Source organism: Pistacia vera, unplaced genomic scaffold (assembly GCF_008641045.1).
Source record: "Pistacia vera cultivar Batoury unplaced genomic scaffold, PisVer_v2 Contig783, whole genome shotgun sequence".
Taxonomy (NCBI): domain Eukaryota; kingdom Viridiplantae; phylum Streptophyta; class Magnoliopsida; order Sapindales; family Anacardiaceae; genus Pistacia; species Pistacia vera.
The window spans coordinates 1-21,823 of NW_022196649.1; the positions used below are offsets into that span (position 1 = coordinate 1).

Below are 21,823 nucleotides of genomic sequence, written 5' to 3' on the forward strand. Positions count from 1 at the left end.
TCGTATTTATTATTAATAACTTGTCTATATTCTTGACTAATGTCTATGAGATTTACGATATTGAGGCCCTTGTGTGGAAATATAGCCTGAATAATTGAAATTATAGGTCATCCTCTGAATCACTATGTCCGTGCTACTAAACGCATCATAAGATTAATTTTGCTTTCTAATGAAGTTTAAAACAAATTTTGGGCTTCATTTGTGTTGATTTTTTCTTTGGTTGGATGCATAGTTTGCATTCGTCAAGTCAGCACTGATTTTTGCGCGTATATCTTCATCAAGCTGAAAAACATATAGGAGCCATCAATAGGGGCTGAAAGTGTGCACGGGATCAATTCCAAAATTATCGGAACTTCTGTTTTGATAATCTATTATTGTTGTTTGAAGTAACCGATTTCAACTTAAGATAGATTAACAAACTATCAATGAAACCTTTCAAATAACTTAGACCATTAAGGTTCCATTTGGTACCTCTATTTCAAGGAGATGTATTGGTTGTGACTGTCAGTCACAAGGCATTGCTAAAAGTGTTATATGCATTTATGTATTAAAGACTCTTAAAAAAAAAAAAAAAAGGTGAAACAACTGAAAATGATTGATTAAATAGCTTATTACTTTCTTCTTTTTAACTGTTTCAAAAAGTTCTACTAAACATCACCCAAGCCAAGGTTGATGTAAACTGTATGCATTGATTTTTGCAAGTATATCTTCATCAAGCTCTAATTTTTTTCACATTTGCAGTTAATGACCCATTTGTGATGAAGGCATGGGCCAAAACATATCCTGAGAACAAGGCCGTTAAGTTCCTTGCTGACGGATCAGGAAAGTACACCCACGCTTTGGGCCTTGAGCTTGACCTTAGCGAGAAAGGACTTGGAACTCGCTCCAGGAGGTTTGCTCTCTTGGTTGATGACTTGAAGGTGAAGGCTGCAAATGTGGAATCTGGTGGAGAATTTACTGTCTCCAGTGCTGATGATATAATCAAGGCTCTTTAAACATCGAATTCCTTCTCGCCTGTGAGTCCAATACTTAGTAGCTTTTGTGATGTGTACAAGTTACTATACACCAGTAGCCTTTGAAGATTTTGTGTGTCTGGAAAATCTTTTGCTTGAAACTGGGTGTCATGGTAATTGAAATAATGGATGTGTTTCTTTCTATTTACTTTCTTGGTGTTGAATGATGAGAAATATTGCTGGTGTTATACTTGTATCTTGCGTGCATTTTATAAAAAATCAAATATCATTTCAGAACATTATATTTATGCAGTATGCCTAAGGGCATTAACGCTGCTGCTCCATTGGCCAATGATGCTTGTAGTTCTAAATGTAGCTATGAATTATCATAATTAAGTTGTTTGATGAATCCTCCTTGATCATAGCTTGCCTAGATTAATTTGTAAAAATGCATCTAATGAGCAAACAGGGAGCCTGCAGTTTGGATCACTGTGGAATTATGCAGTCCTGCAAGTTGGTTGGCTGTGTGTATTTCAATAGTTTTCTTTTTTAAGATAGATCAACCATTGTCCAACATATAAAAATATTTAAAATGAAATGCCTACTGCTTTTAGTTATTTGTGGTAACATTGGGAACAATTAGTGCTCTTACGCAGTGATGACTTGTGATTGATTCATTTACGTTTAGTTTAAAGGTAGAATTTGTACAGGTTGATTATATTTATAGATGTTTAGCAATGCAATAGTATCTCTTATCTCTTTGCATTTCGTAGATAAATGTATGATTTGAGTTCGGACATAAAAATAGTTCTGAAATTCTCTGAACAGCATTGGACTGAAAAGAATATTCTGAGAAAATTTTAGAAAATCTATGATTACTACTAAAAGACTTTTAGCTCTTGCCCTTTGGCTTCTGAAACGAATTTCCAGCTTCAAGAACTGATACGCTCTGTTTCCTTGTATGCCAGTATTCAGCTTATTAGTTACTATCATTGAAGTATGATACTGTATATAAAAAAGTTTCTTTAAACTATTGATGGTACCAACTGCCAGTAGACTTTATATTTGGGACATTTGTTATCACATAACGCGGGAGCTTGAATCAACACTTGCTTTGAACCATTTGCCGGCTACTTGATGGCTGATGCAACAACTTAATCGGTCCTATGGGTAATTTTTTATCAGAGATTTCTTTGTCATCGTACTCGTATACTAAGCAATTACTTCTTTATTTAATAAAGGTAATAATCAAGCTTGGTTTAAGGACTCGGTCAAACATTGTCTCACTTTATAGTGGAGGGTCGGCTGGGAATTGCATCATTTTAATTTTTAAGTATGTTAAAAATTCATTTAATATCATGTTTTAGATGATTATTGGCCAATTTACCAAGTAAAAGAGCAAAACTGGACCTGGATGGCTGGATCTGCCCAACTGTCAACATCACATTTTAAACTAAATGAAATGGGCCAGCTTCTGTTACAGCCCCCAAACTTGTGAGTGATTAGCCAGAGAGCTAGTGATGTGTACTAAAATTAATTTTTTGACATGATTTCTTAAACTTTCATTTATTTCAATAGTAGTTTATGCATCAATATATATATATTCTCTCCAGGTCCCTATCAACTATTGCGTATGAGACATTAGGGACCGATGGATTTCTTAATAAATAGAGATACAAATTATATTTATACATTTGTTGTGCAGACTTTTCAACGACCAGAACTGTGCTATCTATCCATCTAATAGTCAGGCTCACCCTAGGTGTCACTCACATAACAGATGACTTTACCAACAAGCTTATCAGTATTAAGCATGGGCGAGGCTGACTCAGATTCGGATTACGAGGGATTATGCGTGTAATCTACCCTGTAACAACAACTCCCAAGTCCCAACCAATGTTAGATGGTGTGTATAAAAAGGAGGAACCACCTCTGTTTTGGGGATCAAATTTTTACACAAGAACAGGAAACGACTTAGAGAGAGTTTTAGCTTATTATTATGTGTTTTCTCCTTATAATCACCTTGTGTATAAAGCAAATATAAAAGCAATAATATAACACTAGACGTAGGCTTGGTTCATACCCGCCAAACCACTTTATAAACCTTTTTTGTTCTCCCATTGTGGATTTTCTAATCCATTCTTAACTGGTTATTCTTAACCACACACACATTCTACCCAATTTCATCGTGGTCGATCGAGTTTCTTTAGTTGTTGCGAGTTTTTGTAACAACATTTTGGCGCTAGAAAGAGGGCTTCCACCTTATCAATCATTATTCGTCAACCACATTCCACAACCATGACACTTACTAGGTCCAAAAGTGCCATTAACCCTGCCTAGGAGAATGAGCCCAACCACCACGAAATTGATAAAAGGGCCAAGCAAACTCGCCCACTGATTGTTCCATTGGTAGCTCAACAGGGGGTAGGAACATTGTCCAACCACTACCCAAATGATGGACATACTAAAATCACTCGTCGGTGCATACCAGGGATTGCAACAAGAGGTGGCAGACATTAAGGAATTCCGACAAGGAAACCAGTCTTAAAGCCAACCGGACGTTGTCGCTAGAGTATCAAGCTAGGAGCTTAAAACCGCTAGCGACAACTCTAGCTCATCTCGCGACCATCAGTTCGCTATCATCAGCGGTCGAAAATTAGCGGAGTGCAAAGACGCGAGGTCCCATATTAGAGTGACTCGGGCAGATGGCCATGGAAACAACCAATGTTGAGAATGAAGGGTGGTAGGAAGTTGTTCGCCCTAAGTGAGCAAACAATCGAGCCTAGTGTGTCAGTCCGAACCCACGCCAAGGACGCTCCTCCATTAGTCAAACGCCCAAAATTGATGGGCCAATTCACACCCACATCAGGAAATCTCGAATAAAACTTATTATCCGAGTAATTACAACACATCGTCATACACCAACATGCCCGGGAAGAGCGAATGAAAAGGGCAACTAACTAACCTCCGCAATTTCCTAACCTCGCGGTATACAAACGATCTTAGGAACCATCTTGACGCACAGTGCTCAAACCAGGGCCTGGCCAGGAACCCTAAGGTGAACGAGCAGCTATATCAAGTTCACCTCCAAGTTCATCAAGAAAACACGACCGTAGGAGCAGTCAACTCTTTATTTTTTGAAGAAGTGGGTCAGGCACCACTGCCACCAGGCTTCAAATAGTTGGACATTAAGTTTGACAGAAAAGGTGATCCCCAAGACATCTGAATGCTTTCAACGACTTGATAGAGTTGCATCATGTCTCTTACCTCACCAAGTGCTGCGGCTTTGCAGTCACTCTAATTGAAGACACGAAAAGGTGTTACAAGAGGCTCCCAGCGTGCTTGGTCTTCTCCTGGGAATAGTTTGTCACACTGTACCTCCAACAATTCCAAGCAAGGAGATGCTTCGCGATGCCCCTGAGTTACCTTAGTAACATCAGGCAGGAGAAAGGCGAAACTCTAATCTCATACTTAACAAAGTTTATAGCTTGAGAGCATTTTATTAGGGGTGTTCAAAACCGTTTAACCGGTTAACTGTTTTCTTGAACCGAACTGGTTTTTTTGTTCAAGAAAATTCCTGAACCGAAACTAAACCGGTTTAGGGGAAAATCGGTTTTTCGGTTGACCGAAAAACTAGTTAACTGCTTTGAAAAAATCAATTAACCGGTTTTCCCCTTTAGGATTAAACTTTAAAAAAAAAAAAAATTCCTAAATTAAATTGTAAACATCAACAATACATATCCAAATAAAAATTAAACATTCATACATATCCATTGACCACAACTAACAATACATTAAAAATTGATACAAATAAAAGTCTGTAGTGAAACAAAAATAAAAGTCCGTAATGAAACGTCAATAATAAAACAACAAAATAAGTCCCAAATTCCCAATGGAAAACAACAAAAAAATTATGCAAATACAACTCCACAAGTGGAAAGCAGAAACCAACATTAAGTCAATACGAGTAACTCTCCCAATTTCTACCCAAATAAAAATTAAATGTTAGAAGTTGATATAAAGTAAATCATTTTTTTCTCATTGCCTACAATAACAAAACAGTTAAAGAAATAAAACCTCAATTAAATGTTGCAAAACCTTCAATCATCAAGATGAACATGAGTAGTATTTCCCATTGCCAAAGACAAAAATTCTACAAAAAATAGGTCATATGAATAATGGTTAAATTCAAAATACAGTCACTAAATCCAATAAAAACAACATAATAACTAATAATTGAAACTAAAGCAAAAAATTTACCTGACTCAAGATTTGATATCTCTTCCAAGCTCTCCTCAATCATGAATGGTTCATGTGTAGCCCAAATTCAATCTTGTGTACAAATAAGAGCTTCCACCGTCTTAGGAGTGAGGGAGCTACGAAATTGATCTAATACACAACCCCTAGTGCTAAATGCTGACTCAGATGAACAGTAGAAACCTACATAGCCAATACCTCTCATGCTATCAAAGAGAGAACTAGATATCTATTTGAATTGACCTTCCACCAACTCAAGATATCAAACATCTTGTCCTTGTGACGCTGCTCACATTCATCTTCTAAATATTTATACATCTCAGATTTGGTCACCAAAACTTCCTGTCTAGCCATTGCCTCATCGTACATACAATACATTAATTATTCAAGATCAACATTTTCATCTTCAACATTAACTTGACTTGCTTGTTGAGATTGTTGACTAGATTGCCCACTAGGAGAAGCACAAATGAGCTTGTATTGTTCAAATAAAGTGTACAAAGTTGTATGCACTTTTGTCTTCAAAAGTTCAACATTAACATCATCATAGGAATTAATAATAACCCAATTCATATATCCTAACTTAAATCTAGGATTCAACACCACTACAATGAATAACATTAAGTTGATGTTATCAATATTTGACCAACATTTATCATGTTTTCCTAGTCATAGTACTTAAGCCAACATCATTACTTCTACACCATGTAGAAATTTGCATTCCAATGGCAAAGATCTCGCGCATGTATGCATTACCGGTAACAAAAAGTGAGCCCGACACACATAAAGTAGCATAAAAAAAAACTTTAAAAAAAGGTAACAAGCAACGGGCATACTCCCAATCACTAGACGTAGGCAAACCCCTTGACTTTTCCCCTCTAGGAAGTTCATCTCGATACTTAATGTCTTGGATTTCTAACAACTCAAATGCTTTCTGAAATTTTAAAGCCACATCCAACATTAAGTATGTAGAGTTCCACCTTGTTTCTACATCAAGAACCAAAAAAAATTTTTGTTCAATCTTTTCTTGCTCTACACACTCCTTAAATCTTTGTAAACTCGCTGCAGAAGACCTCACATCCTCACTGCGGAGCGAATTCTAAAAATGGAATCTTCCATGTCATTCAACCCCTCTTTTACAGTGAGACTCAATATATGTGCACAACATCTCATGTGCAGAAAGTCACCATTCAAAACATTTCCCTTCTAGCTTTCTAATCAATTCTAGAGATATCTTATTCCAGTATCATTAGAACTTGCATTATCCATGGTAACGGTGAAAATCTTAAAAATAGCCCAATCAAGAAAACACCTCTCAATTGCCTTGCTAATCAATAAACCTTTGTGACTAGCAATTGGACAAAAGTTTAAGATCCTTTTGTGTAGTTTCCAATCATCATCAATGAACTGAGCCATCAAACACATATAGTTAAGGTTTTGGCAAGATGTCCATGAATCTGTGGTAAGACTTACTTTCTGACTAAACTTACTAAAAAAAGCCTTCAATTTATTTCTCTCTTCAACATAAATATTAAAACAATCTCTAGCCATAGTAATGCGAGAGGGAACTTGAAATAGAGGTTATGCATCCCTTATCATGTCGCGGAACCCTTCATGCTCTACATGCCTTAAGGGCAACTCATCAATAATGACCATTCTAGCTAGAGACCATCTAAGCCTATCTGGATTGAATTTCCAAGCTGTAAGTGAAGATTGTGTGAGGTGGTAGCAGCACCGCTTGATTGGCATGTGATTGTGTTTGTTGAAAAACTAAGATCTTTTGTTTCTTATCCATCACATTTAAAGGGTACTTTTTACATCGACTTAAGTGATTCCATAGACAACTAGTACCACTTTAACTTGGATATGCAATCACATTCCAACAATAATCGCACATTGCTGTCCTATCATCCATATTCTCACAAGGATTTACAGTAAAGTGATCCCACATATCAAAAGTATTCTTTCGAGTATTAGAACTTACAAGTTTGAGGACTCGTGGTGGTTGTGGTCGTGGCTCTGTAAAAGGCTGTGGGGCTACGATTGGGTTTGGAGTTGGATTCCTACAAGTCGGTGTCTCAGGACTTTCATTAGTATTAGAATGGTTAACGGCCATGGAATTGGATTTGGACATCTGCAACATCAACACGAAGAATATGTGGAAATGATTTATTAAACAACACTAAGTTGTAAAGTTAAAGAGGAATTTATATGTAATTAGCATAATTAATGATAAGTGTTTGAAAATACACTTATACTTAGTGGTTTATAGGTATCATTTGTGGGAAATTAGGATTAATTTGCATGAATTAACATAATTGTTTCATAAATGCACTTTTTGGGATCATGGGTATTTTTGTTGTGTTTTTAGGGAATAAAGCTTAAAAATAATATTCAAATAAGAGATGATGTTCGCAAGAGAATTTGTGACAATTGAAAACAAACAGATTGAGAATCGGAGTTGAATTGAAGAAGTTATGGAGTTTTGAAGTAAAGAGGAGATTTTAGATTACGCTCCAATTTGAGTATGCCTTGATGCTTCAACTATAATTTGAGTTGTAGATACTGTATTGAGATGATTTTTCAACCGTTAGAAATTTAATTTAAAGGGCTAAATTTCATATGTTTACCACATTTCCAGATTCCATTGTTATCATGCTAAAAAATCACCATCTCTGGAGTGCTGAAGAATGATGCAATGTTAGAAGAGGAATTGGACCATGCTGCAACACTATGCTACAACACAACAAGACCAGAACCAACCATGCCGCAACATTGTGCCACAGCACACTTAGTTCAGAATCAACCATTTCACAGCATAGTGCTGGGGCACAGTCACGACAACTGAAATTTTTCTTTCGTTTTTTTACTAGGAAAATAGGGATTAAGAGTCCCAAACTAACTAGAATTAAGGAAAGCAAAATGCTAACCCTTGTGCGATATAAATAGAAGTCTTTTAGCATTATTTTAGGGGGATCATTGTAGAGAACAAAAGTACTCAATAATGTAGAGATTAAGAGAGATTGAAAGAGGCTTAGACAGAAGAATTGGGGAAGACCATCATCAACTTCATTGTTCTACCTAAGATTTCCTAAGTTTTTCTTATCTCTTGTTATTATTTTGTTATTCATTAATATGATTATGTTTTTATTCTTCTCCATGAGCAACTAATTCTTTTGTGATTGAGAGTGATTTCAAAGCCCTAGACATGTCTTGAAATTAATAAAATCTGCATCTATTTATCTTTTGATCCCTCTTGGTTATGGGATTATTTCTCTGTGAATAGGGTTTAGATAGATTGTCTTAATTGTTTAAGTGTGCAATTAAATAGTTAGGATTAATTTATTAATGCCAATTTAGGTTGTTTATTACGGAATCACTTTATTAACCTAAATAACTAGTGGTAAAGTGTATGCCTGCATACATGGAGGGTAATCACTCAAGATAACTAAACCGACCACATGAGTTTAGCCTTGATTCAGTAGGTCTCTCGCAACTTAATGCTTGTATTACTTTGAATCTAGAGATTCTATCCTAGGTTATTTAATAAATGGGGAATTAGGTTATGACCATGCCTAAGCCAACGACTTAGTAAGGAGAGATGAGAGTTATCAATGTTTGGTATTTTCTGAGCTGATGTGATCAAGAGGGTAGAAAGTTAAAGAATGCTTTTATTATATGTAATTCATGTCTAGTGGTGACAAATAAACCTTCAATCTAGTTTCTCTTATTTATTTCTATTGGGATTGTTTGCTTGTTTTACTTTGTTTAATTTATTTTGCTAGTTTTTGTTGAGTTTTGATAATTTATGACAAACCCCATTAGAAGTAGATAATTAATTAAGTTCACAAATCCTCTGCGGGAAAGACTCTTACTTGCTCTTTGCTACTACACGACATTGCATTAGAATTTAGTGAGATAAAATTATGTGTTGCATTTGCACGCATCAATTAATCTTTATTATGTAACACCTTCAAATGAACAAGTATTGCTAATAATCAAAAGATATAATTTAGACATTATGGTGAGTGAACTACCATAATGATTTTTCTCTAAAAAAGCAGTGATATAATGTTTCAAGTGAAGATAAGCTTCCTTATTTTAATTGATTAAAACTGAAGACTAAGAATCTAAGATAATAAATATATAATGGTTCTATGGTTCCTAAATGTCTTTCTTAAAAACTCAGTCCCATGATATTGTATTTGTTTGTCTTTCCTAAATGGCATCTTCATTTCAATGTTGATCAACAATGTGGCAAGTGCCAAAGATATAGTTGCAATGAAGATCAAGGGTTTATTAACAGGTTGGCTTACGATGGGTAGGAATTGGGGCCAAAACTAGCATTTAAATGCTGATTTAAAGAACCAACTTCTCTCATTTGAGGCCACTAGTAGTGATGGCCTCACAATTACAACTTATAATTAACCAAAGAATTAAAGGGTGTAATTAATATAAATCACATGTACATTCACAATTTCTTGCACAAACAGTCTATTCAATGACAACCCAAATTTACTTCTTTCTAACCCAATTTCATAAGAATCATTTTGGGAAAAGTGAAAAATCGGTGAAAGTTGAGATAGAGCAATTGTGAGAGGAGAATAGATATTTGATCGTTTGTGTGTGTCTCTGTGAGTGTGACAAATATGGAGAGAAGACGAAACTAAATAAGATGAGGGACGGAGTTGATCTTGCTACCGGAAAATCGAAGGAAAATTGAAGTTGCTCCTGTTTGTTGGAAAACTAGAGAGAATGGTGTGATGAAAATGAAGTTGCTCACCTACTCGTGCTTACTAAAAAACTAGAGAGAATGAGGTTGCTCCTATTGTCGGAAGAATGACAACGCTGCTAGAAAACTAGAGAGAATGGTGTGATGAAAAAACGAAGCTGCTTGCTTGTCGGAAAACTAGAGAGAATGAAGCTACTCCTGTTGTTGAAAGAATGATGAAGCTGTCAAAAGAACGACAGTGTAATGTGGACTGTAGTGTGGGTGGACGCTTGGACGTGACGGTGGGTGGACGTCTGGACGTGATGGTGGAGAGTTTTGAGAACAGAGATGAAAAACGTAAATGGGAATTAGGTTTAGCCGTTTAGGGAATTTTTTAATATATATGTGTGTGTGTGTGTGTAAAACTGGTTTCGATTAACCAGTTTGCATGTTCACCTAAACCGAAAACCAAACCTAAAATCCGGTTTTTTGAATTCTTTGAACTGTTAACGAACTGATTTTTAGTTAACCAAAAATTTGGTTCAATTACCGATTCGGTTCTGTTTTTGCATTTTTTTGAACACCCCTACATTTTAGTTAGTTTTCATCATTTCAATGGTTGATATGGTTTCAAGTTGCTTGATTCATAGTATATATTACCAAGTATCAATGGACAATGGATTATATGAAGAGCTGGAAGTGCCATCTGGTGTCATAAATGGGATAACTATTGGACTTTCAATTGAGACTGATACAGTAAGATATTGTTTGAGTTGTTTATTTTCTCTTTCCTTTGCATAAGTGTACTAACTCTATTTATATTGGCTCAAAATTTTGTGTGCAGCTTAGTTGAACAAATGAAATAAAACGTGCATGCATTTGCATTTGAATCTTAAGCTTTGAATGATACTTCACAATATTGTTATCGCCATTAGTTAGTTAACTTAATTGTTTGAAGTTGATATTTAATTTCTAACCTCAATCATTCTGAATGTTCCAGTGTTAGTAATTGCATCTTTTGGTATTTCATTTGTTATTGTTTTCTTGATTTGTATATCTGTTCATATATAAACCATATGTCAAGTATTTATTATTAATTATATGCTTTAAGCTTATTACCATATGTAAAATATAGTGATAGACCACCCACTATAAGGGCATATCGATGGTAATGGGAGTTTGTTAGTTTGTTATAGGAATCTCCATGTGGCAGGTGATGAGGATTGATTAGTGCGGGGACAGGCTAGTAGAATAATGGGTATATAGAGTTAGGAAGAATCTTGGAGAAAGGTTAAGTATTTACATTAGAGGTATATCAATGGAGGCCCATAGCTCCTCGAATTGCTAGGAATTATCCTTGTTCTTGTGATTTTATTACTATTTTGGACTGTTTTGTTCTTCAGTTCTTAGTTTACTCCAATATCGATCAATATAAGCTTTACGTTTTTTGTTATCTGTCAGTTGGGTGTTGGTTTTCTTGGACTTGATTCTTTTTTATAGGGGTTCCTATCAAATTGGTATCAGAGCTAAGTTAGGGAATGGTTAAAACAAAAATGGTGACTAGAATGGAGGGAACGGAAAAAGAGATGGGATCTATGAAGAAATATTTAGGTAGTATTAAGGATTACCTCTTGGAACTCCAGGAGTGGATGAGGTTAAGAGATGAGAAAGAAGAGAGTAAAAACCGTGAGAAGGACAAGAACAATATGCCGAAAATGTCAAACAATGAAGAGAGTAGTAATCAAAAGAGATTAAAAGACATTGAAAACAGTAAAAAAGGTCGAAAAGTGAAGAAGTTGGAGTTGCCTACTTTCAACAGAGAAGATCCATTTAGGTGGACTTTTAAAGCTGACCGATACTTCTAAGTAAACCAATTTGAGGAAGAGGAAAAGGTTGAAGCCGTCACCGTGTGCATGGAGGGGCGTGCGTTGAATTGGTACCAGTGGGTTGATTCTGAGCATCGATAATTTACTGGAGCTCCTTCAAATCAGCATTGGTCAAACGCTTTAAGCCATCTTACAAGGGATTTGCCTACAAAGCCTTGGTCGCCTTGAAACAGATGGGGACTGTGACGGAATTCAAAGAGCAATTTGAGGAGCACCCAACTCCCTTGTGCAAGGTAGGAGAATATCTTGTTATGAAATTTTTGCAAATGGGCTCAAGGAGGAATTGCGGGCAGAATTAAGTTTAAGTAAGCCCAAAACTCTATTTGAGTTAATTGGTCAAGCCCACCGCATTGAGGAAAAAAAGTGGGTCTTAGACAAGGCTAGATCTAGAGTTACCAGAGCCCAAATAAGCAATCCAAAATCTTACAATTGGGTCTCATCTAGCCCAGATGTTGTATGCCCAAATTGGTGGAATTATGCGACGAAAAATGCAAAGTTAGAGCAAAACAATGGTGCGCAAAATTGAAATTGGGAGAGGAGAGAAAAACTAATGGAAAGTATGACATCTCCATTCAGAGATGAGGGATTTTGGTGACTGATTAAGGTCGATTTGCAGTATAAGCGAGAGAGGGGGTTATCTTTTTGTTGTGACGAAAAATTTGGACCAAACCATCGATGTAAGAGCAAATCCCTACAGATTTTGTTAGCTATGATTTCAAAGCACTCTATGATGGGCTTGACATCAAAAAAACTTTTCAACTATTTACCAACCCCAGGCCCATAGACAAGTTGAGATGGTGAATAAAATCATCAAGAACACCTTGAAAGCAAAGCTTGATGAAACGAAAGGGAATTGGGCCAAAATGTTGTCTGAAGCCCTATGGTTGTATAGAACCATGACAAAGACCATCACAGGGGAAATTGCTTTCTCCATGGCCTATGGATGCGAGGTCATTGCACTAGTAGAGGTTGGAGTCGATACATTCCAATGTGAAGCCTTTAACAAGGACGATAATGAGACACTTATGCTCCTAAGGCTACATATAATTGAGGAGCACCGGAGCAAGGCTCAATTACGAGCGACCTCATACCAATAGCAAACTAAGGGATACTTTGACTCTAAGGTCAAGAATCAAGACTTTGGAGCCGAAGAGCTCTTCCTAAAAAAAAATCATTTCCAGTATAAAAGATGCCAACGTCGAGGCATTTGGATTGAACTAGGAACGTCCATACCGGATATCAGAAAAGCTCGTGTCATGAACAGTCCACCTGGAATACCTAGATGGCGTAAAGATTCCTCGAGCATGGAACGTCGAGTATCTAAGAAGGCATTATCGGTAACTATTGCAGCTTGCATTTCGATTCTTGTACAAAGTAAATTTTAGTTTCTCGTTCTAAGATATAAAGTCTGAGGTCCAGTCAACAATTGTAATTGTTAGTTCAATTTTCATGTATTACAAAGATAATTTCTTCAAATTTCTTAAGTCATGAAAAGTTCGTTGTCAATTTGTTGTAAACGTGTATTTAAACTTACATAGTTGCACTTCGAAGTAACCAGTCATGCCTAAGCCCGAATTTTAAGACAAATAAGATGTTGCGAAAACTCGAAGTCTGTTGCTTGAGAAGTCGATCCGGTTGTAACTTAGGGACTCAATCCTTAGGAGGGCAACATTGTCAGAACCTAAGCGCAAGAGTCGTCCCCTAAACTCAACGTTGGGTGACTCGAAAAAGGCTACTTGCTTAGCCTTAAATCAACGTCGACACCTCGAGGAGGATTCAAGTATGCTTCGACGACAAAGACTAGAGACAGACCCCTTTGCTTTAACTTGATGTCGTCTCGAGATGGAATTCTCGTATCCACTTGAAGAAGGCCCATTGGGAAAAACAATCAATGTCGTAACTCGAGGGTCGAACAACAGGTGCTTGCAATAAACAGCTCATGCCTAAAATGAAGCTAGCGATTTAACTAACACTCATAATAGAAAATGAGTAAGATAATGACTTCGCATAAACAAACATCTCAAGGAAAATTAACTAGTCAAATTAAAACTTGGAAAATCATTCAAGTTAAATTAACTTCATAGACGGGGGACTGAACTCAAAATTGATCAAGTTTTTGAGTTTTATCAGTTTCCTCAAGTCATGATTACCCTTTGAGAGCTTGTTGAACATATGACCTGCATTTGAGATATTGGGGATATGTAAGGTTGATCTTGGTTAACAGCTAAAAAGAAAGAGCTCGTCAGGTTTCATACAGTTAAGAAGACGACCTGAAGTTAAAACGACTAAACACCTATTGGCATCACCAAAAGATCAACCTTTGACGCACAGCCATAAGAAAAAGTTGGAGTCCCAGCCTCTGGTCTTGTTCGGGATCTCGACCAACCTGTTAAGGTGAGAACGAGGTGTTTTGGAGAGGTAGGATGCCCTATCCTTGCCTTTCTTCAAACAAGACATGTGAACCAGCTCGTTCATCATTGGCGCGCCCAACCCGGCCTTTTGAAAGGCAATGTACATGCCAATTATGTACAAATACAAGTTGGCTATTAGTTGGAAGATGGTGATCTCAAACCTTCCCATGACCTTAAAGATAAACAGATGCGGGGGAACTAACACCCTGCACCTTAAAAGTGTTTTCGAATCACATCCCAACCACTAAGCGGGTTCCCCAACACATAACTTCTGGTCGTGCGAAGGTCGTCAGTTAGCTTGTACTCATTTCGAATACAAGCAAACTCCTCCTCAAGGAAGGTTGAAGTTGAGTTCCTCCAAAACCTGACAATTGCTAAAGGCTCGATGGCCTCGACAGGGTTGACCTCAACCCCGCTAGGTCGAATCCTCTCAGTCACTTCAATCACGAGCACGTTAGACTAGGTTCTTTAACCAGAGTTAGCCCGATATCCAAAGAGTCTTCGACAACTTTGATAACGTTGTGGCTGTTGTTCGCCATTCTGTGAGCTCATCTTTGAGTGCCTGGAGCATAAGAGAAGCAAGTGGTACAGGCTGTTCTAATCTAAATAGTTGGTCTACTCACACTTGCCTTCAGTCTCAAGTACCTAGGAGTTTCCCAAAGCAAACCACCCCACAATGAATCACAATAACAACGCATAATCTGAAAATCGGTCCTAACTACCCTAAACAACTCCCCTAACCTAGATGCAATAACCTAGATTCTCGCCTCAACACTGCACAGCCAAGCCAAACCAAGGTAAAAATGCAAATGAGAATGGAAAAGCTGTAAAGGGAAAATGCAACTTACCAAAAAGCATACGCCGAAAGGTTTCTGGAGAGTCGCTGCAAGAACATTAGATAGAAATGAAGAATGTGAAATGTTTACACCAGAAAGATTTTGAATGAGAATGGAACTACGAAATTGAGGTTAAGCTTCCTTTTATGGCAAGTCACCTCGGGCAGAAATCGATCTTGATTGTGCATTTCTGTGAGTAATCCCAATCGTCAATCTCTGCCAACAATTTCAGTCGCCCATTGGAGCCACGTGGCATTAAACTGGCTAGAGGAAATAACCATCATTTTGAAAAGTGGAACATCGCAATTGGTCACTGTAACGCCCACACGGAGGTATGTAATTTAATTTATGTTTTTATAGCCCTTAGTTGATTTTTGTTAAAGTTATTTTGAGAGAATGTGAAGAAAATGCCTTAAACTTGCATTAAGGGTAAAATGGTATTTTCACTCAAAAGTAGTTGAAAAAGTGGGGAGTAGAAAGGGAGAGAATTTCTTGTAAAATGCAATAAAAATGAAGGCATTATGGTATTTGACTAAGGGACATAGGTGGAATTTTTAAGGAAGTGTAAGGGCAAAATGTGAAAGTATGTTTATAAAATAAGATATTAAGGGTTTGTAACCCTTATTTCTCTCCTTTCACCGCCACTTCCTTTCTCCATTTTCTCTCAATTTTTCACTCAATTCTCCAAGGATTTTGAGGGCTTTTGAGTGGATTTTAATAAGGTTTTGATCCTAGGCAACAAGAGGTAAGAATTCTTGCTTTATATATATGATTTATTTGTGTAGAAGTTGAATTCTTATTAAGTTTATGCTTAGGGTTAAGAGAAGGTTTGAATCCAACAAGAGTATAGAGCTTTAGTGGAGACTATTCAAGTATAAAGTAAGTAAATTCCACTCAAACTCCAACTCAAGTGAAGGTATAAGAAATCAAGTGAGCAGAGATTTCTTTAAGCATGCATATGTTATGATTGTTGAGAAATTGAGATGAGATTGATGATTATTTATGCTTGTTGTTGGATGCATTTAAGTATGAGAAGTGTTTTTGATTGTATGATGATGGGTTGAAATTCGGTTGAAGTTGGAAGAGTTTAAGAAAATTTTTGGGAGTGTTTTGCTGTGTAGGGATTGTGATGATACATGGGAGTTTTCTCTCATTTTGGATGGTTTAAGAAACAAATAGAATTATAATTAAAGTAGAGTTTGTATATGCACATTTATTGTTTGATGAAATACCTAAAAGAAGCATGAGTATGAGTAGAAACCTTAATTTTATGCAACATTGCATAATTGCATTTCATGAGTGCATTTAAGTAAGAATTCTAAGCATGAGCCATCCATATGCATATCTTTGTATATATGTAGTACTTAAGAAAGAATAAAGGATTTTGAGACTAAAACACTCTAAGAATAAAGAGAAAGAAAAAAATAAGCACTAAGAATTAAAGAAAGAAAAGTATTAAAGAAGAGAAAAGAATAGGTTGCGCGATAGGGAACCGTGAGTGCTAAGAAGAAATTCCCACATACACGCCACCTTAATTGAGTGGCATAAGAAGAAGAAGAATTGTATGATCCGTAAGAGTGTATGTGGATAAGAGTTGTACCAAGAAGAATTCCTACATGCACGCCACCTTAATTGAGTGGCCTAATAAGAAATAAAGAATTTGTATGGTCCGCAAGAGTGCATGTAGATGAGGGTTGTACTCACTCACACGACCAAGGTTCCAAATCCATGCATCAACCGAGTCCGATCGGCAAGGAATAAGAAAAGAAAGAATAAGAATAAGAATAAGAAAAGAAAGAATAAGAAAGAATGAGAAAGAATAAGAAAGAACAAGAATGAGAAAGTTTGAACAAGTAAAGAAAAGAAAAGAAAAACAAGAAAGAAAAGAGAAGCTTGAGCAAGCGAGACAAGAAAGAAAAGAATAGAATAGAAAGAAGAAAGAAAATGCATTTTTATGCATTATTGCATATGCATTTCATTCATGCATATTACCATGAATTCCATCATGGTTAGAAAGAATAGAAAGAAAGAACAGAAAGAAGGAAAGAACATCGAGAATTAGGAAGAAAGAAAGAACAGTAAGAATCAGAAACAGAGAAAGAACTAAGAACTAAAGAAAGAAGAAGAGAATTAAATAAGGAAAGAATCAAAGAAGGAGAAGAGATAAGGGATTTACTTACTAAGCATTTTTGTGCTCACCCCATTGTTTTTCCATGTTTTGTAGGAAATAAGTGAGCAGCGGTTGAAGGAAGTCGACGAGCGGAGAAAATTGGCATCACTGTCCATCGTTGCTAAAGTTTTTGTACTTGTTATTTTGGTATATGTAAAGAATTATATTTTATAAGTAAAAAAAAAAAAAAAAAATTGGGCCCAACTATTTTTCATATGCAAAGTATGTATGTTTTTATTGTATATATTCTAAAGTATACTAGTAGAAAGAAGTCATTACATTTTTAGTATCAGAGCAAAGATTTTGGGATTTGACAGTGTGCCATTCTCACCGCCGTGACGTTCCGTAGCCAACCGTTGTAAGTTAAATATTCTTTCCTTACTTAAAGTGTTGCATGAGTTGATTAAATGTGGTTGTTTTGTAAATGAGACGCAGAACCCGAGCAAGTAGTAAGAAAACAGTGAGTACGGGGGAACTTTCTAACCCACCAGAACCTACTCCCTTTACCCTTGATGAAGCTAGAATTCGGGGGATTATACAGCAAGTCTTAGTAGAAAGACAGGGGAGAGTTGAACCAAAAAGAATCGAAACCCCTGTTCAAATACCGCCTACGAGAGAGGAAAGAGAAAGGTCGGTACCTCAGACAGTATAGAACCGGATTGAGTCGATTTATGGGCTACCAAGTCAACATCAGCCGTCAAAATTTAAAGGTACAACAGACCCTTTAGTGGCAGAAGAATGGTTTAGGTCCATTGAACGTATGACGACACTGTTTCCTATGATGGACAAGGAGAAGATCCGATATGTTAGTTTCTTATTTCGGGGTGATGCTCGAATTTGGTGGGAATTGATGGAAGTCACTCATGATGTTTCTGTGATGACTTGGGGCGAGTTTAGAAGATTGTTCGATGCAGTGGATTAGGTACATGAGAAGATACAAGAGTTTATTAATTTGAAGCAAGGGTCGAGTACAGTGAAAGAGTATTCTGTAAGGTTTAATTCCCTTGTCGGGTTTGCACCCGGAATAATCAGTACCCCAGAACTGAGAAAAGATAAGTTTGTCCATGGGTTGAAGCTAAAGATAGCCCAGGATGTAATGACAGGAGTTGAGCCCCCTCAAACCTATAGTGAAGCTTTAGAGCGGGCCTTAAAGGCAGAAATTTTTGTGAAAAAGCTCCCCCAGAAGGACCAAGTGAACCATCTCCTGCTCCATAGAGAGAAAGATTTGAGAGTGCAAGAAATAGAGAAGTAAAGAATAAGAAGAAATTTCAGCCAAAGAAGAACAGAAAAGAATGGCAGAGTAAACGGCCGAGAACAGTGGAGTTTCCCCCATGCCCTAAATGTGGGAAGACTCACCCAGGAGAGTGTCTGGGAGAGTTAGGCCGTAATGCATGTTATCGATGCCGGTAGCCAGGGCATCTGATGAAAGATTGTAAAGTTCTTCTTCCATCTACAGCACAAAATTCCAGAGGCCCTAATACCAGGGTGTTTACAATAGTACAAGGTGAAGTAGAGGCCAGTCCATCAGCTGTTACTAGTCAGTTATTATTTCATGCAGTTCCTCTTTATGCTTTAATTGATTCTGGGGCCACTCATTCATTTATATCTTATGGGATGATAGAAAGATTAGGTTTGAAACCTACTAGAGTGAGTCGACCCATTAAGATAGAGTTACCTGATAGGGTTAGTGTTGTGACCCATGAGATGTTATCAGGAGAGTCTGTGGTGATCCATGGTCGGGAGTTAGCAGTTGATTTAATAGTGTTTGATATGTCTGACTTTGATGTGATTTTGGGTATGGATTTCTTAGGGAGGTATAGAGTAGAAATTGATTGTCTGAAGAAGAAAGCGAGATTTAATCTTGATGGTGGAGATAAGTTTAGTTTCGGAGAGCGCCATCAGTTGAGTATGTTGATTAGTAGCATGAAGGCTAGAAAGATGCTAAGAAAAGGGTGTTTTGGGTATATAGCCCATGTGGTGCAAAGTAGAGATGTCCCACAACCATAATTGCAGAGTGTGCTAGTAGTCCGGGAATTTTTAGATGTATTTCCAGAAGACTTATCGGGTTTGCCTCCAGAAAGAGAAGTTGAGTTTAGTATTGAACTGGCACTAGGGACAGCGCCGATTTCTAAAGCCTCTTACCAAATGGCCCTAGCTGAACTCCAGGAATTGAAGAAGCAACTTCAAGAGCTCCTAGATATGGTTTTTATCTGACTAAGTCATTCTCCTTGGGGAGCTCCAATCTTGTTTGTAAAGAAGAAAGATGGGTCATTACGGATGTGTGTTGATTACAGAGAGTTGAATAAAGTGACAGTGAAGAATAAATACCCGTTACCTCAGATAGATGATCTTTTTGATCAGTTAAAGGGTGCAGCAGTATTTTCCAAGACTGATTTGAGGTCGGGTTATCATCAGATAAAAGTGGCAGAACAAGATGTAGCCAAGACTGCTTTCCGTACAAGGTATGGGCATTATGAGTTTGTAGTGATGCCATTTGGCTTGACTAATGCCTCAGCGATTTTTATGGACTTAATGAACCGGATGTTCCATGATTGTCTGGATCAGTTTATAGTGGTATTTATTGATCACATCCTAGTTTATTCGAAGTCGAGAGAAGAGCATGAGGAACACTTAAGATTTGTGCTGCAGCGATTGAGAGAAAAGAAGTTGTATATCAAGTTTTCTAAATGTGAGTTCTGGCTTAATCAGGTGATATTTCTGGGCCATACTATTTCTAGTGAGGGAATTTCAGTGGATCCTAGTAAAGTAAAGGCAATCCTAGAATGACAAAGGCCGAAGACAGTAAAAGAAGTGAGGAGTTTCTTGGGACTAGCAGGTTACTACCACCGGTTCGTGGCAGGGTTTGCCCAGTTAGCTAAGCCATTGACAGCTCTTACCAAACAAAGAGCTCATTTTATATGGTCAGTTGCCTGTGAAGAGAGTTTTTAAGAGTTGAAGAGAAGATTAACGACAGCTCCCGTGTTAGTGTTATCACAGGAGGGTGTAGATTATGATATTTATACAGATGCCTCACTGCAGGGACTTGGTGCCATATTGATGCAATTAGGTAAGGTTATAGCTTATGCTTCTCGTCAATTGAAAGAGTACGAGACAAGATACCCTACACATGATTTAGAATTAGCAGTAGTAGTCTTTGCCTTGAAGATTTGGAGGCATTACCACTTCAACAAGCGTGGCTTCTCACCTACAATCGCATTAAATGCATGGCATCCATATTAAATGCGCCCATGGCCACCATAATTGCATTTCAAATTCCCCAGATTAAAATTACACCTTTACCCTTGCAAAGTTTTCTCAAATAACTTGATTGTGCCAAAATAATCTAAGTCTATGGAACGTCGCCAGATAGTCAAAAAGGTCAAGGTGGTTCGCAGATGAACAATGCATTCGAGGAAGCTCGTCATTTTCTACGCTCGAAATGACCTCCGAAAATCAGGATGTTAATATTGTGTGAGAATGTACAAATAGCTCAGAGTGGTTCCCAAAAATAATGCATGCAAAGGCGAACTGCAAATATGCATAAGGCCAGCTATCCGATAATGATCCATACATCGTCATTTCAACCAAGGCAATTCAAAGTAATGCAAGAAAAGTCAAATGAAAATGGAAAAAAATCATTTTCTTTTAATTTATTCAAAACTTCATACAAGCAGCCTAAAGTTCTATACACTTTGTAATCCATCAAAGAAGAAAGAAATAAAAAAAGGCAGCCCCACATTTGCGTAGACACTGATTCTTGCTCAAGGGAGACGACCTCGCATATATGTGATCATAGTCCTCGCTTGAGGAAGACAACTTTGCATCTATGAGGACACTAGTCCTCTCGAGAGAGAGGTGACCCCACATTTGAGTAGATACTAATCCTTGTTAAAAGAGGAAGAGTTTCAGGACTCTGTATCTGAGCAAACACTAATCTTTGTTCGACAAGTTTTGGGACCCTGCGTCTTGATGCACTGTGACCTACCAAGCAAGTCTTTCTTTTTCTTCATGGAGCGCATCAATTGTCCCATGCATCTGCCCCGCCTAGGCACGAAGAGCAATCGTCTCTCTAGTAAAGGCAGCAATCTGCCAGTCCCACAAGTCTAGTATGCAGCACATCGTGCCTCGCTCCTTGTTCAAATCAGCCCGAGGGTCTCCCTCAAGCTTCATGAGCTCCTCTTTAGACCTTTAAAGTTGATCAAAGATCGCACCCTGAAGATTTTAGCAGAAGTTAAAAAAGAAGAACAGTGAACAAATAGCAAATCAAGAGAAAATGTAGTTTGAGAGAAAATTGGGGATTTTCATTAATGAGAGTTAGTTACAACATGGGCTACTGTTTTTATATAACATTTAATGCAAAACGCACTGGATTAGTAAAGTTTATAAACTTTACAATAGCAACCCCACACATTCTGTATTATGCTCAATATCCTCCCTTAAACCAAAGCACTTCTTATCGTGTTTAGATAGATTTGTTCCTTATTCTAATATTTCCTCTTAAACAAAACACTTCAATCTTCCTCTACAAAACACTTCAAATTCTGCTCATAATGCACATCTCTGACAACAAATATAACTCAACACTTTCAAGAACTTCAA

The 21,823-nt window shown here is 37.3% G+C and overlaps 1 protein-coding gene across 1 annotated transcript; it reads left to right on the forward strand.

The window, feature by feature from the left end:
* Nucleotides 1–702: 702 nt before the first annotated feature.
* LOC116116799 (peroxiredoxin-2B-like) lies at nt 703–1,252 on the forward strand (the record flags this gene model as incomplete). The annotated part of the gene is made up of 1 exon (XM_031402853.1): nt 703–1,252. A coding segment is annotated over one exon (293 nt), but the record flags the coding sequence as incomplete, so codon positions are not given.
* Between the last annotated feature and the right edge of the window lie 20,571 nt (nt 1,253–21,823).